Below are 18288 nucleotides of genomic sequence, written 5' to 3'. Positions count from 1 at the left end.
TGTAACCTATCTTTGTATCCTATCCTGTACCCTTGACCTGCATCCTGCATCTGTGTCCAGTATCCTGTGCTGATGCCCAGTATCGGTTTCCAGTATCCTGTGTTCATTTCCCATGGCTGTATCTCATGCCAGGCTGTTCAACTAGTGCCTGCACCTGTACCAAACCCAGCTTTTTCCATGACCCGGAACCAGAACCTGACTAGCCTGCACTGGTACCAGCATCCAGATCAACTCTGGCCGGTGGACCAGCTCTGTCCATCTCCCAAATCCATACCAGTGCCCCTAACCCTTTGGGGTCAGCTGATACAGTACCAAGAGGTCCCCTGGAGTGGCACTTGGCAGCTACAAGAAGGATCACCTATCCTCACCATGAGAGGCTCTAGTGAAGAACCTGGTAGTCACTTACTTATGACCCTCCAGGGTGAGCCTTGTCCATGGCGCAGGGGGTCTACACCCATGTGTGGGACAACTATTTTGAGAGTCATAAACTGGAGATCCAACTGGGAAAGTCTGAACCTGCTTGAGTGGTCTAAGGATGAAGAATGGGACTTTTGTGGTCTACTCAGTGCCAATTCAGTTGAGGTTCTACTAGCGAAATGCAAAAATTTGGGTTTTGGCATGGTGGTGTCCTTGTCGATGCCTTTATATGATGCAGAAACCTCTGAATTATTTGTGTACACTTTTCTGATTTCTTTTTTTTTAACAGAGAACCGAGAAAATGATGGATCCTCCAAGTGCCTTCCCATCATCTCTATGAAATATCTCATTATCATCCTTCTGGTTGTCCTGGCTATTGTCCTGGTGATTGCTACTGGCCTGATTGGTGAGTGCTATTCATTATTCAGTGGCATCTCCATTAAATTGTCAAGGATTAAATGTTTTACAAGCCACTTGAAAGAAAGAATAGAGACGGTTAGCGGCTTTTTTTTCATTAAGCAAAGCAAGTTGACCTTTCTCACCTTCATTGTCTGACGGTGCGATGAATGGCCGATGACTTGATAGCTTGTTTATCAGTGTATTAATGGCTTAATTGGACAGTAGACATTCATTATGTTGGATGAGTTTCATGCACTCTTCTACTTAGCGAAAATTCACTGTCTAACTGTGTCTAATGTCTGGTCCCTGTGCAATTGTAGAACGCATTAATCTTCTGCGGGTCTCCTCTGAAGTCTGCTCGGTTCACTCCAAAACAACAGCGGCCTGTCGAGTGGGCATTTCGGAAAATAGACTGTATATCGATCAGGATTTTACATGGGACGTGATGAACCTGTGTTAGATTTAGGTCTATGAAGTTCCTTTATCTAAAGAAACCTTAAAACACATAATTCCTAACGTAGAACTTCACTTCAAGCCCTCTTCCTGCCCGTAGGATACTTATTGAAGCAACATGGATTACATCTCCTGAGCTGTACCTCTCATAGAATCATAGAATGGTAGAGTTGGAAGGGACCTCAAGGGCCATCGGGTCCAACCCTCTACGAGTGCAGGCTTTCCTAAATCATCCCAGCTATATGTTTATCCAGTTTCCACTTGAAGATTTCCATTGATGGAGAGCTCACCACCTCCTGTTGTCGCCTGTTCGACTCCCTGATTGCCCTCACCACCTTCCGTGGTCGCCTGTTCCACTCCCTGACTGCCCTCACTTTCAGAAAGGTTTTCATAATGTCTAATCTGAATCTCCTTCCTTTACGTTTCATCCCATTGCTTCTTGTACTTCCTTGTGCTAATGAGAATAGGGTAGTTCCCTCTGCACTGTGACTACCTTTCAGATATTTGTAGACCGCTATTAAGTCTCCTCTCAGCATTCTCTTTTTCAAACTAAACTTCCCTAGTTCTTTTAGCCGGTCTTCACAGGACATGGTTTGCAGACCTTCTATCATCTTGGTTGCTCTTCTCTGGACTTGCTCTAATATATCAATGTCTTTCTTGAATTTGGTCACCCAAAACTGTACACAGTATTCCAGGGGGGTCTGACCCCTAGTTGCATCCATCTCTGTGCAGGCGCTGAGTGCATTCAGCGCATGCGCAGATACAGATTGCAAATTCTCCTGCATCTGTGCTCACTTGTAGTTCATTTTGTGCTTGCTGTTATGTTGATGTTAAATAAGGCAGATAGACAACTTGTTGAGTGACCCTCAGTTGCATCCATGATTCAACAGAGGCTGTATGTGTTTGGCGCATGCGCAGATACATCTCATGCATTTGTGCTTGCTTGTAGTTCATTTTGTTCTTGCTGTTATGTTGATGTTAAATAAGGCAGATAGACAACTTGTTGAGTGAACTTCAGTTGCATCCATGATTCAACAGAGGCTGTATGTGTTTGGCGCATGCGCAGATACATCTCCCGCATCACTACTTACTTGTAGTTCATTTTGTTCTTGATGTTATGTTGATGTTAAATAAGGCAGATAGACAACTTGTCGAGTGAACGCCAGCTGCATCCATAATTACACAGAGGCTGTATGTGTTCGGCGCATGCGCAGATACAAAATCTCCTATATCAGTGCTGCTTGTAGTTCCTTTTGTTCTTACTATCATGTTGATGATAAATAAGGCAGACAGCCACTTTTAATGTGAATCCAAGTTGCATTCATGACTTCAATGACTATTTAGATGCTCTGTGCATTTGGCGCATGCGCAGATACAAAAACTCCTATATTAGTACTTACTTGTAGTTCATTCTTGCTGTGATGTTGATATTAAATAAGGCAGATGGATGACTTCTAATGTGAAGCCAGGCTGTATTCATGACTTCCATGACTGCACAGATGCTGTGTGTATTCAGCGCATGCACAAATATAAAATCGTCTTCTTCTTTGCAGGCTTATAGTGCATTGTTAATATTAAATTAAGGAAGACAGACCACTTGTTCAGTAAACTCCAGCTGCACCCATGACTATGTAGACACTGTGTGCATTCGCTGCATGCGCAGATACAAAACAAGTGCTTACTTGTACTTAAGTTTATTTTTGGTGTTATTAAGACATTAAGTAAGGAAGACAGACAACTTTTCGCGTGAACCACAGCTGCATCAATGAGTACCCAGTGGTTGTGTGAATTCAGCGCATGCGCAGATACAAAATCTCCTGTATCTGTACTTGCTTGTAGTTTATTTTATTCTTGATGTTATGTTGTTAAATAACTGTCATGTTGATGTTAAATAAGGCAAAAGGACCACTTCTCCTGTGAATCCAGGTTGCATTCATGACTTCCTTGACTGCACAGATGCTGTGTGTATTTATCGCATGCACAGGTATAACATCTTCTGCTTCTGTTCCTGCTTATACTTTGTTAATTTGATGTTAAACTAAGGAAGACAGACCACTTCTTGAATAAACCCTGGCTGCATCCTTGGCTATGTAGATGCTGTGTGCATTTGGCGCATGCTCAGAAACAAAATCTTTTGTATCTGTGCTTGCTTGTAGTTAATTTTCTTCATGGTGTTATCGCTTTGTTAAATATGACAGGAAGACTGTAAGGTCGGCATCCCTGCAGGATTACCGGCTTATTCACTGTCACCGCCGGGTGCATTCTCCACTGCAGCTCCACGGCTTCCCACATACTTGTCTGCCTCCCTCTCCCAAGCACGCTGCATAGGCTTCTTGGTAATGAGTGTAGAGTGTGCATGCACACACCGGCCCTCCTCTTAGATGGACAGAGTTCCATGTCCTGGAGATGCCTCTTAGGCTATGGATGAGAAGCTCTATGTATTTAAGGCACCCTCCCATTAGGTAAAGTGCCTGTACAATGTCCTTAGTTAGTTTGGCTACCAGTCTTCTAGCTAGTTGTTAGATCCTGAGCTCCTGTCCAGTTATCCATGTGTCTGTTTTCTGTACCTGCCTTCCCATATCTATCTGTCCCTGTCATGCCTACCATACTTGTCCGTATCTGTCTGCTTGTCTGCCTTGATAATCCCACCTGTACCTGTCTGCATCTGTGTCTGTACCCAAGTCTGTCTTCTGTCCTGGGGTTCAGCTGCCACAATCTCGGTCACTGTCCTGGGAGTGTTACCTTCTGTCCGCCTCACAGTAGGAGTTTAGTTAAGCCCATTCCAGGTCCCCCCTGTGATTCAGTGGGTCCACTAATTCTGCTCACTGCCCCTACCGGCAGCGAGTGATACACAGGCCACTTTCATGTGAATCCAGGACTACGCATGCACATTCAGCGCATGCACAGATATGAAATCTCCTTCTTCTGTGCCTGTTTGTAGTTCAGTATGTTGATGCTCAATTATGGAAGACAGTCACAGACCATTTCTTCTGTGAACCCTAGCTGCATCAGTAATTTAACATGAACTGTGCGACTTCAGCGCATGCGCAGATACAAATTCTCCGGTATCTGTGCTTACTTGTAGTTCATTTTATTCTTGCTGATATGTTGATGTAGGAAACGTTCTGTGCTTGTTGAGGTCTTATGCTTTTACACAGCAGCCATTTTGAACAAAAAGACCCTCATCATAAGATTTTAGGGCAGAGTACAGCAGCTTATGGCCACACAGCAATAGATAAAATGATAGATGACAAGACCATTGTCATGGGGTTTTTTTCCGATATCACACAATCAACAGAGCGAGAGATGGGTGACAATCCAAAGAACATTTATCCCATGCCATCCAGAAGGTTCAAAAAAATAATCCACTACACAGAAAGTAAAATAGTCCAGGAACATGGATACAGTCCAGTAGGGAATAAATGCCCAGGTCTATCTGGGAAGCCTCAGCTTCTCCCACAGAGGATAAATCAGTCAGAATCCTCCAGAAGTCATTTTCCAGGGAAATCGGGGTATCTCAACAGCTCTCTGGATTGCTGCCTGTAGCTGCAAGAGGATGAATCTTCCTGTTTCTCTTGTAGTTCCCACCAAGGCTGACTAATCTCCAGGTAAAACAGAGAGTTTAGGTGGATTCCAGGTCCCCTTCCCCAGACTTAGTGACAAAAGCCCAGCAGGGGGTGATTAAACCTGCAAACAGAACAATGTACACACAAGGAATACAGAATAGACAGAGCACCATGCCCAAAATACGAACCCACACAAAACCACACACAACCCCCCCATATTCCACCATCACAACCGTATTTTATTTCTCTTCAAGTTCACTACACGTGTCCCGGGAAGATTCGCTGCCAATCCTCTTCGAAATGTATCCTAAAGTCTAAACGTTGCGATGGAGTCTACGACTGTCCAGATGGAGACGATGAACTCAGATGTGGTAATGTCAGTCTGATCTTCTCATGATTTTTCACATGAGGGTTTTTAGTATTTTTCTTATGCTGTAATTTTACACACTATTAAATATTGTACAATTAGGTTGATCTAATATTTTTTTACACGTGCTTTACTCTTAACTATTACAAGTATGAATAAACATTCTGAATACCAACATCCTTAGTATACGTAGTAGTTACAAGAGTTGCAGTGGCTACAAAAAGTTTCCGGCTATACCATTGACTGCTTCTCAGTAAAGCACAGACTTATTTAGGTTTCTCCCACTGCAGCTGACGATAACACAGTAAATCATAAATAAAAGCAAGCAAAACAAAAGAAGTTAGACAGTCAAAAAGGGTTTTAAGTTATGCGCTGAGGCTCACTGCCTACTGATGTATTGTTTCCCCGCGTAGTTTCTCCTACACCAAATGTTGGGGAAAAAGACCTCATTACTTCAGACAGTTCATAGTTCTAATAATTAATTTTGATTAAATCTTTTATTAAGTGCAAAGTGCAAGAGAGACAGAAACACTAATAGTGAGCCACAGGCTGCACTGTTGGCTATGAGATGTTTTTCTTTGAAAAAATTTGCAATAAATATTACAAAATAGCATATATCATCGTAGACATAATTAAAATGCTGCAACCATACTACAAAACAGTAAGCATATATTTTTTTTGTGGTGATTAGTAAATAAGGTAGATAAAAATGGGCACAATTGCGCTATGAGCTGATAACAGCATTTATATCATATGTTGCAGTGCGGCTGAGCGGACGGAATGGCGCTCTTCAGGCCTACGCCGCCGGATCCTGGAGAACCGTCTGTTCTGATGGGTGGAAAAGCTTGTATGGGAATTTGACATGTAAGCAATTAGGGTTTTCAAGGTAATGAGGATTCGAGTTATGTATGCCCTTGTTTCTCTTACAAAATTTTTGAGACTATCTTAAAAGTGCGTGACACTTACTAATCCGCGCCTTCCTTTCTGAGCTTTTCTCCATGTTCTCACTGGAAATATACTTGCTCTGGTGTTACCATGACATTAGAAGGGGTTGTCCACAAAATTAAAAAAAGTCTAACAGCTGGGAATATGAAATAAATAAACAATAATTACCTGTTTATTTACAGTATGTAACGTACATCAACAAGCTGTACCTCATCATAGATCACTTGTTTCCCTCTGATATTTCTCCTGAAAAATGTATAACTAAGGCTACTTTCACACTTGCGTTGGACGGCTTCCGTTGCTATCCGCAGCCTTGAGGAATTATGGTAATCGTTGCAGGAAACCGTTATATTCCTCATAGACTTCTATTAGCTACGGATAGCAACGGATGGTCTTGCATTGCATCCGCCCCGCGGCGCATCAGTTGTTTTGACGCTGACCGTCAGTGACCGTCGGGGGATGGAACGCTGCATGTAGCGTTTTTCTGCACTTGGCGGAGTGTCAAAAAAACGCAACCTGCAGGATTCCGTCGGCGTCCGTTGTTTTTATAATGGACGCCTACGGTGGCGGATTCCGTTAGAATCTGTCATTTTGACGGATTCCGTTAGCGCATCCATCTTTACACAACTGCGCATGCCCAGATGTGTAAAGTCAAGGAAAAAAAACCTATAATGGATTGCGTTATTTTGTACGATCCGTAGCATCCGTTGTGCCACTATATGCAACGCATCCGTTGCATGCGTCACACAACGCAATGCTACGGATCACGTCCAACGCAAGTGTGAAACTAGCCTAAGCTGACAACTTGGTGTCATCATTTCTCTTGTGAGAGAGCTGGGTCTCTATGCAGTTCGGTCTGTCAGCTCTGATTGGACAAAGTGCTAGGGACACACCTCTTGTAGGTAAAACCCAGTTGTCAATTTATTCAGAAATTATTAGGAATAATAACAGAAGAGCAACAAGTATATTGCACTATATATATATATATATATATATATATATATATATATATATATATATAAAAATATATATATATATATATATATATATATATATATATATATATAAAAAAAAAAATATATATATATATATATATATATATAAAAAATATATATATATATAAATATATATATATATAAATAAATATATATATATATATATATATATATATATATAAATAAATATATATATATATATATATATATATATATAAAAATAAGATAGAACTTAGTTGTCAATTTAGTCAGAATTTTAGAATTTTTTAAGAGTAATAACAGAAGAGCAGCAAATTAGAAAAAAACCCAGCTAAAACCCTGTTGTCAATTTACTTAGAATTATATAGGAGTAATAACAGAAGAGCAACAAGTTATATGAAGAAAAGATAAGACCCAGTTGTTAATTCATCCAGAGATTTTTAGAAGTAATAACAGAAGAGCAACAAGTTATAAGAAGAAAAGAATAGCTAAATCCCAGTTGTCCATTTCTTCAGAAATTTTTAGGAATAATAACAGAAAAGCAACAAGTTATAAGAAAAAAAAGAATAGCTAAAAGCCAGTGGTTAATTTATTCAGAAATATCTAGGAGTAATAACAGAAAAAGAACAAGTCATAAGAAAAAAAAGACATAAAACCCAGTTGTCACTTAATTCAGAAATTTTTAGGAGTAATAACAGAAGAGCAAAAAGTATAAGAAAAAAAGATAAAACCTAGTTCTCAATTTATTCATTCAGAAATACAGAAGAATATAAGAAGAAAAGAATAGCTAAATCCCAGTTGTCCATTTATTCAGAAATTTTTAGGAGTAATAACAGAGGAGCAACAAGTTATAAGAAAAAAAAAGGATAAAACCCAGTTGTCAATTCATTAAAAAAAAAATGTAGGAGTAATAACAGACGAACAACAAGTTATAAAAAAAATCAGCTAAAACTCAGTTGTCAATTTATTCAGAATATTCTAGGATTAATAACAGAAGAGCAACAAGTTATAAGATAAGAAAAGTAAAATCCAGTTGTCAATACATTTTGAAAATTTTAGGAGCAATACCAGAAGGGCAAAAAGTATCAGAGAAAGAAAGATTTAACCTAGTTGTCAATTTAGTCAGAAATTTCTAGACGCACTAACAAAAGAACAAAAAGTTCTAAAAAAAATAAATAAAACCTAGTTGTTAAATTTATTCAGAAATAATATTTAGGAGTAATAACAGAAGTGCAACAAGTTATAAAAAAAAATACAGTTGTCAATCTAGTCAAAAAAATTTAGGAGTAATAACAGAAGAATAAGTTATAAGAAAAAAAGAAAAAAACCCAGTTATCAATTTATTCAGTATGTTTTAGGAGTAATAAGACCACCAAGTTATAAGAAAAAAAAATATAAAACCCATTCAGCAATTTATTCAGAAAATTTTAGGAGTAATAACAGAAAAGCAATAAGTATAAGAAAAAGAGAGATTAAACCTAGTTGTCAATTAATTGAAAAAATTCTTGATGTACTAACAAAAGAACAAAAAGTTTTGAAAAAAAGATAAAACCCAGTTATCAATTTATTCAGTATGTTTTAGGAGTAATAACAGAAGAGCAACAAGTATAAGAAAAAGAGCAGCTAAAACCCAGTTGTCAGTTTATTCAGGAATGTTGAGGAGACTTACCAGACATATTACATTTTGGCTAGAAATTCGGGCAATTTTGTTTTTTTTGGGTTTTTTTTTTACTGTTTTAGCATTGTATTTTTTTTTTTTTGCAGAATTTTCATATGAGTTCAACCTTTACTTTGCAGTTTCGTGAGCACCGGTTCGGTGCCAGTGACCGCTGTGGAAGAACAATTTAGACGAGAATTTGTGTCTATAACTAAATCTTCAAATCCTGACATGCGGGAAACTCTGATCCAGCAGATAATACAGGGACAGTAAGTACTGGTGGCCATCCCACAGCGCGAGGTACCACGAATATTGGTGGTAACACCACGGCGGAGGGAGGAAAGAATGTCTGTTATATAGAGCATCTCTGCCTCTGGAAGAGCAGTCCTGTCCCTCATATACAGGCAGTCATTGATGTGAATGGACATTGTGTAATACTTTATTTCTCCTGTGGGGGAGCTGCAGAGTAATTTAACGCTTTCTCACAGGTTTGTCCACAAATTACAACCGATTTTCCAATTTTCAAAAACCTTCCTAATAACTAAGAATTGTCCAGTGTGGAAAAATACAATTGCAGACATTTACTATTGTATTTGAACGCAATTTTGGTAGTTTTTTTTGTAAATATCAATGTTTTATATCATTTAATACACCAGCCACCATTCACCAAGCAATTTTTTAAAGTGAACAACGTCACAAAATGTGACAAATTTCATAAAAGCCTTGGAATAATGAAAAAATGGGCAAAATTTTCCATTTTTGCTCCTAGCTTACACAAAGTTGAACAAAGTGGTAGTGGAGCACCAGTAGGAAGGAGGGACCAATAACTTTAAAGAGTAACTAAACTTTTGTCCGGCATAGAAAACCCCGGCTTTTCCCCAGTCTATTTGCCTTCAGCTGCATTGATATCAGAATTGGAGTACAGATGATGGCAGTGATCGATCAGATCAGCAGCTGTGTCTCACTAACTCTGGGGAGAAACTGCTGCACGATATTGTTGTAATGAGCACAAGACTCAGAAGAGGAAACAGACGCTGACCCATCACTCCATCACTGCCATCATCTGTACTCCAAATGAGTACGTTCCAATATCAATGCAGCTGAAGGACGGGAAATAAACTGTGGAATAGCAGAAGCGTGGAATACACTTACGAGCCATTTTTTTTTACAGGAATGAAAACCACCTCCCTAAAAAGACAGAAAATGTTGCAAATTTTTTAAACAAACGGGAACTAGAACACGTAGATTTCACTTTCTGACTTTAAGACCAACCAAAACTTATTTATTGGGCACTTTCAATAAATTTGGCCCGAGGTACTAAATTTTTCGTAAATGTGGACCAAAATAGTTTATAAATTAAAATACATCAACATTCACCCCCTTTCCCCTCTTTTTCCCTTTTTTTTTTTCCTTTTTAGAGAATTCTGCTCCTCGGGAAACGTCACCACAATAAAGTGTGTGGGTGAGTATTACGTATTGGCGCGAGGGGCGTAGGAGATATTTTGAAATGCAGATGAGCTGCTTGATAATTACGTCACTGATTAAAAACAATCTGTTTACCAATGCAGGCAGAGATGGTGAGAGGCATGCTGTGATTTTTGTCAGGATTTGTACTTTGTCAATAAAGTTTCAATTAGCTTTATTGACACTGTCATATTTTTTCATCACATACTGATTAATAATCAGATTTTTGTAAAGAAAAAAATAGTTTGGTGGCTTTAATGAAAATGATTTTTTTTTAAAATCTATTTTGGAGGTTTAAATAGGTATTTAATATATTACTTATTATTGTAAAATTAGAGATTTAACCCTTATCTCTTTTTCTTTGTTTTTACCTGGGCCCATAATAGTAAATTGTATGGGGACTGAATGGAAATGAATGATTGAATCCGTCGAAGTTCAAATTTGGCAAAGAAATTTGATTGAAAGTTCCTTATTATGCTTTGGGATCTCTCCGGACTCCAGAATGTAATATTGATAGGATGAAAAAAATATTACTTAGGCCGGTGTCCCACTTGCGATTGCCTCGCGTGTATCTTGCGTGAGTCTCGCGTGAGTCTCGCGTGAGTCTCGCGTGTATCTCGCGTGTATCTCGCGTGAGTCTCGCGTGTATCTCGCGTGTATCTCGCGTGAGTCTCGCGTTGCATCACCTGGCACGGCCTCACACACACTGTCCTCACAGGAGCGGGTCTTTTGCATGTATCTCTATGGAACCGACCCGCTCCTGTTAGGAGAGTTAGTCAGTGTTGGGTGATGCAACGCGAAACCCGCGAGAGATACACACGAGGCGTTCGCCAGTGGGACCCCGTCTTACCATGAGGCTCATCGGTCACGTCATTGACTCCCTCAGTAAAGTCCTGCTCATTCGTTAGGTGATTGCCGACATGTTTACACCTACGAGCGCTTGTCAACGCTGCCAGTATTTGTAAATGTGGATGCAACACATCATATAACACACAGTGTATGTTACATATACAGTATATCAGTATATAAAGTATATACACATACATACACATGTGTACAGATCACAGGTGACAGACATATACATATATACACAGCACATACATACACACATCCATGTATTCATAGAGCAAGTATATACACAGAGCACACATATGCACTGAGCATGTACATACACATAGATGTATACACACAGCACATATGTTCACACATATACACAGATCACTTACATACACACATACCAGATACACATGTATATACGGGGCAACTATATAAACAGAGCCCACATGTGTATGCACAGAGCAGTGTGACGTCCTGGCCTATCAGGTCGTCACAGGTTATTGTGCAATCTGCCCTTCTGCACGGTATCCAAATCCTCCTTGGTTACGGATCCCTGGCCTTCGGTGTTGCTAAGAGCAGAGCCAGTCAAAACCCTAGGAACACTTTGCACCACACCCACCAGACACACCATTGGGGGGCCTGAAGGGAATAGGGCCACCCACTTGGGGGATTGGTAGGGGAGAGTCAGAGGTGTTAGGAGCAGGAGAGTGAGTGGTGACTTGAGAGAGGTCAGGAGCTGGGCTCCCTGTAAATACTAGGTGCAGACTTTGGTCTGGGCCTGGTAGGAGCTGGAACCCCGGTTGCAGGGGATCGTTTCAAGGGGCATGGATCAGCCAAGGAGGGCAGCCGGCGGTCTTGAGCCATCTCTGGGCAGGGGCCAGGGCACGACGGGGTACGTGGACCCTAGGCCGGGAAGTAGCTTCACGCATCCTGGTAATTTACCTGACAAGGGTGAAGTCTTCAAGATTCATCCTCCACCCGCTCTAAAATTGGGGTACTAGCGCAACGAGGGTATAGGACTTTCCCAATACATAGTCCAGAAAATCCCAAGCGTGAACCCTGAGAGCAAGCTCACCCTGTTAGCCATACGGGTGAGCAGGACCCGACTAGTTCCACATTACAGGGTCCAAATAGTGAAGAAGGTGCCATGGAAAAGGTCACAGGCCAACAAGCAACACCAAGGAGAACGGATCCACGCGTGCTCCCTCCTTGCTGCAGCGGTGCTCAGAATTCTGGTTTACAAGTTGTCGGTGTCAGTATTCTTGGACTGAGTGAGTACGCAGAAAAACCTTTCCTCCCCAATGGCACCCCTTTACTACCATCACCGGGCCCCGGGGCAAACCCTCTACCCACGGAGGGGTTAGACACCTTGCTGCCATACCACCGCCACCAGGCGCTCCCAACAGCAGCAGTGGTACTCCAGCTTACCACGCACCGTGGGTGGCGTCACTAACTTCTAACCCCACTGTACATATCCTGCCTTTTAAATTCGAGTGTCCACATACATACACACGCACACATACCACATACACATATGTATAAAAAGAGCAAATACACACATATGTACAGAGAGCACATACACATAAGTACAGTCAAATGAAAAAGTTTGGGCACCCCTATTAATGTTAACCTTTTTTCTTTATAACAATTTGGGTTTTTGCTATTTCCGTTTCATATATATAATAACTGATGGACTGAGTAATATTTCTGGATTGAAATGAGGTTTATTGTACTAACAGAAAATGTGCAATCCGCATTTAAGCAAAATTTGACCGGTGCAAAAGTATGGGCACCTTTATCAATTTCTTGATTTGAACACTCCTAACTACTTTTTACTGACTTACTGAAGCACTAAATTGGTTTTGTAACCTCATTGAGCTTTGCACTTCATAGGCAGGTGTATCCAATCATGAGAAAAGGTATTTAAGGTGGCCACTTGCAAGTTGCTCTCCTATTTGAATCTCCTATGAAGAGTGGCATCATGGGCTCCTCAAAACAACTCTCAAATGATCTGAAAACAAAGATTATTCAACATAGTTGTTCAGGGGAAGGTACAAAAAATTGTCTCAGAGATTTAAACTGTCAGTTTCCACTGTGAGGAACATAGTAAGGAAATGGAAGAACACAGGTACAGTTCTTGTTAAGCCCAGAAGTGGCAGGCCAAGAAAAATATCAGAAAGGAAGAGAAGAAGAATGGTGAGAACAGTCAAGGGCAATCCACAGACCACCTCCAAAGACCTGCAGCATCATCTTGCTGCAGATGGTGTCAATGTGCATCGGTCAACAATACAGCGCACGTTGCACAAGGAGAAGCTGTATGGGAGAGTGATGTGAAAGAAGCCGTTTCTGCAAGCACGCCACAAACAGAGTCGCCTGAGGTATGCAAAAGCACATTTGGACAAGTCAGTTACATTTTGGAAGAAGGTCCTGTGGACTGATGAAACAAAGATTGAGTTGTTTGGTCATACAAAAAGGCGTTATGCATGGAGGCAAAAAAACATGACATTCCAAGAAAAGCACTTGCTACCCACAGTAAAATTTGGTGGAGGTTCCATCATGCTTTGGGGCTGTGTGGCCAATGCCGGCACCGGGAATCTTGTTAAAGTTGAGGGTCGCATGGATTCAACTCAGCATCAGCAGATTCTTGACAATAATGTGCAAGAATCAGTGACGAAGTTGAAGTTACGCAGGGGATGGATATTTCAGCAAGACAATGATCCAAAACACTGCTCCAAATCTACTCAGGCATTCATGCAGAGCAACAATTACAATGTTCTGGAATGGCCATCCCAGTCCCCAGACCTGAATATCATTGAACATCTGTGGGATAATTTGAAGCGGCTGTCCATGCTCGGCGACCATCAAACTTAACTGAACTGGAATTGTTTTGTAAACAGGAATGGTCAAATCTACCTTCATCCAGGATCCAGGAACTCATTAAAAGCTACAGGAAGCGACTAGAGGCTGTGATTTCTGCAAAAGGAGGATCTACAAAATATTAATGTCACTTTTATGTTGAGGTGCCCATACTATTGCACCGGTCAAATTTTGTTTAAATGCGGATTGCACATTTTCTGTTAGTACAATAAACCTCATTTCAATCCAGAAATATTACTCAGTCCATCAGTTATTAGATATATGAAACTGAAATAGTTGCAAAAACCCAAATTGTTATAAAGAAAAAAGGTTAACATTAATAGGGGTGCACAAACTTTTTCATATGACTGTATATGCCGAGCACACACACACACACACACTACAAAGGGATTACCAGCCTGCCCACTGCTGTTCAGCATTTCTAGACTCCCGCAGAGTACAGGACCTTTGGTCATATCATGATCACATTATCATGATGTCACCAAAGGTCCTTCGACGCTTTTAAAAACAGAAGTTTCACTGATAGCACCGGTACTGTATTATCAGTGGAGTTTGTAAATGATAGTGGCCCTTAAAGGGATGGGGGCACTGGGAAATTGCCCAGCATGCTCCACCCCCCCAACGCTGACCCTGCAGAACAATTAATTCTATATAGTTTTCATCATCTCATGTAAAAGGTCCTTTCAGTTTGCGCAGTATATAGTGTCAGAGGATGGGAGGATCATCTCTACCTGCCCGGTTGCATGCATGCTTCGCACTACCGTCTCATCATGTCACTAATCCCTCTATTTACTTGCAGTTTGTGGAAATCGGCCCAGTTATTCCTCATCCACCCGCATTGTGGGAGGGAACATTTCTGCAGAGGGACAGTGGCCGTGGCAAGCCAGTCTGACCTTCCAGGGCATTCACCTGTGCGGTGGCTCCCTCATCAGTCCCAAATGGATCGTTACAGCTGCGCACTGCGTCTACGAGTAAGTGCTATACAGAGTCTAGTCACCTACGTCACTGACCCAGTGATTTAAAGGGGTAGTCTAATAACAAAAGATGGCGCCCCCTAGTGTTACATATTTGTGATGACTCCCCGTGAAGTTACCTTTTTGTTATGATGTTCCCTGATATTACACATTTATTTTGGCGCCCCCCTGGAGTTTCATACTGGTTATAGTGTCCCCCTGGTGTTCCATATTTATTATGGCGCTCCCTGGAGCTACATAATTGTTATGGCACCCCCTGGTGTTACATACTTGTTATGGCACCCCCTAGTGTTACATACTTGTTATGGCACCCCCTGGTGTTACACACTTGTTATGGCGCCCCCTGGTGTTACATACTTGTTATGGCACCCCCTGATGTTACATACTTGTTATGGCGCCCCCTGGTGTTACATACTTGTTATGGCACCCCCTGGTGTTACATACTTGTTATGGGACCCCCTGGTGTTACATACTTGTTATGGCGCCCCCTGGTGTTACACACTTGTTATGGCGCCCCCTGGTGTTACACACTTGTTATGGAGCCCCCTGGTGTTACATACTTGTTATGGCGCCCCCTGGTGTTACATACTTGTTATGGCACCACCTGGTGTTACATACTTGTTATGGCGCCCCCTGGTATTATATACTTGTTATGGTGCCCCCTGGTGTTACATACTTGTTATAGAGCCCCCTGGTGTTACATACTTGTTATGGAGCCCCCTGGTGTTACATACTTGTTATGGCACCCCCTGGTGTTACATACTTGTTATAGTGCCCCCTGGTGTTATATACTTGTTATGGCGCCCCCTGGTGTTACATACTTGTTATGGCACCCCCTGGTGTTACATATTTGTTATGGCGCCCCCTGGTGTTACATACTTGTTATAGAGCCCCCTGGTGTTACATATTTGTAATGGCACCCCCTGGTGTTACATACTTGTAATGGCACCCCCTGGTGTTACATACTTGTTATGGCGCCCCGTGGTGTTACATCCTTGTTATGGTGCCCCCTGGTGTTACATACTTGTTATAGAGCCCCCTGGTGTTACATACTTGTTATGGCACCCCCTGGTGTTACATACTTGTTATAGTGCCCCCTGGTGTTACATACTTGTTATGGCGCCCCCTGGTGTTACATACTTGTTATGGCGTCCCCTGGTGTTACATACTTGTTATGGCGCCCCCTGGTGTTACATACTTGTTATGGCGCCCCCTGGTGTTACATACTTGTTATGGCGCCCCCTGGTGTTACATACTTGTTATGGCACCCCCTGGTGTTACATACTTGTAATGGCACCCCCTGGTGTTACATACTTGTAATGGCACCCCCTGGTGTTACATACTTGTTATGGCATCCCCTGGTGTTACATACCTGTTATGGCGCCCCCTGGTGTTACATAATTGTTATGGCGCCGCCTGGTGTTACATTCTTGTTATGGCGCCCCCTGGTGTTATATACTTGTTATAGTGCCCCCTGGTGTTACATACTTGTTATGGCACCCCCTGGTGTTACATACTTGCAATGGCACCCCCTGGTGTTACATACTTGTTATGGCATCCCCTGGTGTTACATACCTGTTATGGCTCCGCCTGGTGTTACATTCTTGTTATGGCGCCCCCTGGTGTTACATACTTGTTATGGCGCCCCCTGGTGTTATATACTTGTTATGGTGCCCCCTGGTGTTACATACTTGTTATAGAGCCCCCTGGTGTTACATACTTGTAATGGCACCCCCTGGTGTTACATACTTGTTATGGTGCCCCCTGGTGTTACATACTTGTTATAGCGCCCCCTGGTGTTACATACTTGTTATGGCACCCCCTGGTGTTACATACTTGTTATAGTGCCCCCTGGTGTTATATACTTGTTATGGCGCCCCCTGGTGTTACATACTTGTTATAGTGCCCCCTGGTGTTACATACTTGTTATGGCGCCCCCTGGTGTTATATACTTGTTATGGTGCCCCCTGGTGTTACATACTTGTTATGGCGCCCCCTGGTGTTATATTCTTGTTATGGTGCCCCCTGGTGTTACATACTTGTTATGGCGCCCCCTAGTATCACAGTGGATATCAACAGAACATCAGAGAGCAGAATAACTATCATGTGACACCCGGCACTTTATAATCAGAGGTTTTCATTCCAAATATTCTTTAATATCAGTAATCCAGTTATTTATGACCTTTTCTCTGCTTTCTGTGAGGTATAAAGCTTTCTGCAATGTTTTAGATGTATCTCCTTTTTAGAAGGGACAAAGGCAGATGTTGAAAATGGTGCAGACATGAACCACTGAGACTATTTAGTCTTCCCCTTGTAAATTGGAGATGCGTCACCTCCTATACGACAAGGGGAATGGCAATACCCAGTGACACTTCCAGGAAGCATCATGTAGGGATTTACAGGAGGATTAACAGAGGTGCAATGCAGAAGAGAAGCCTAAGAAAAGATGCTCCAGTTATTTTAATGGAGAAGCAAGTATTTACCAGAACCGTCATCTCCAGAGAAGGAGAATGTGTAACACCTAATCTCGCCCCCGTCACCAGTTCCCCTCCCCCCGCTCCTCTCCCAAAGCTCCGGATATACAGATTATAGCTAGAAAACTTTAATAAGAATCCTTTGCTTTAATTGAAATGTCATCGGAGGCTTATCTGAGACGACCGAGACGACTGCGCGGAGGACTCTCATGTCTCTCGGTATCTTACACTTCCAGCCGCCGCTCATTGAAAGCTCCTTGTTCTATAAAGGGCAGAATTAATATTTATGTCACCGTTGTTGTAATGCGCTGCGAGTTTACTGACGATCACTGGATCCACCGTGATGGAGGACGCCCCCCAAACGCAAAGCATCTACTAATGCATGCAGTAATAGATCTAAGAAAATGGGGGAAATAAGCCTCTTATTGCAGACAAGTCATTCTGATTGAAGTACATCATCGTAAAGCTAAAACCGCCAGCACGAAGGCTGCAAGATCCTGTCTTGTACACACAGGGTTAATTTCTGCCTGATTCATTCCATTCATATCTGACAGGTGAAATATAGTCTAAGGGTAGAGTTTAGTATTTCCGGTCTCCAATTACATATAGAGCAGTTGAAAAGGGTAACTGCTGCAGCTGGTTGCCTTACCGCCAGACTGAAAGAAGCAAAGGGGTTAATGATATCAATAATGTTTCGTAATTACTACATTTTCAACAAATCTGAGTAGAGAATTTTTATAAAATTGTCATGAACCAAATCTTAAAATTGATAGATCGGAAGATGAGGGCCAAAACCACCCATGTATGACGTAATCCACAAGAGGTCCCATGACGATTCAAGCTGTTATGTCTGAAGGCAAAGCCATAGACTAACCACCCTCTGT

General features: G+C 41.7%; 1 protein-coding gene across 1 annotated transcript in view; it reads left to right on the top strand.

Annotated features, from left to right (window-relative positions):
* The first annotated feature begins 738 nt into the window (after nt 1-738).
* Nucleotides 739-18288, top strand: part of TMPRSS3 (transmembrane serine protease 3) — a 78351-nt gene continuing 60801 nt past the window's right edge. The window contains exons 1-6 of the mRNA XM_075333290.1: nt 739-823; nt 5090-5206; nt 5965-6088; nt 8919-9047; nt 10197-10240; nt 14756-14927. Of these exons, the coding sequence (XP_075189405.1) occupies nt 754-823; nt 5090-5206; nt 5965-6088; nt 8919-9047; nt 10197-10240; nt 14756-14927 (656 nt within the window). The 5' untranslated portion in view covers nt 739-753. The remainder of the gene's footprint in view (nt 824-5089; nt 5207-5964; nt 6089-8918; nt 9048-10196; nt 10241-14755; nt 14928-18288) is intronic.

This window comes from Anomaloglossus baeobatrachus, chromosome 2, assembly GCF_048569485.1.
Source record: "Anomaloglossus baeobatrachus isolate aAnoBae1 chromosome 2, aAnoBae1.hap1, whole genome shotgun sequence".
Taxonomy (NCBI): Eukaryota; Metazoa; Chordata; class Amphibia; order Anura; family Aromobatidae; genus Anomaloglossus; species Anomaloglossus baeobatrachus.
The sequence above is the reverse complement of the archived record's forward strand: the minus strand, read 5'-3'. Positions and strand labels throughout refer to the sequence as shown.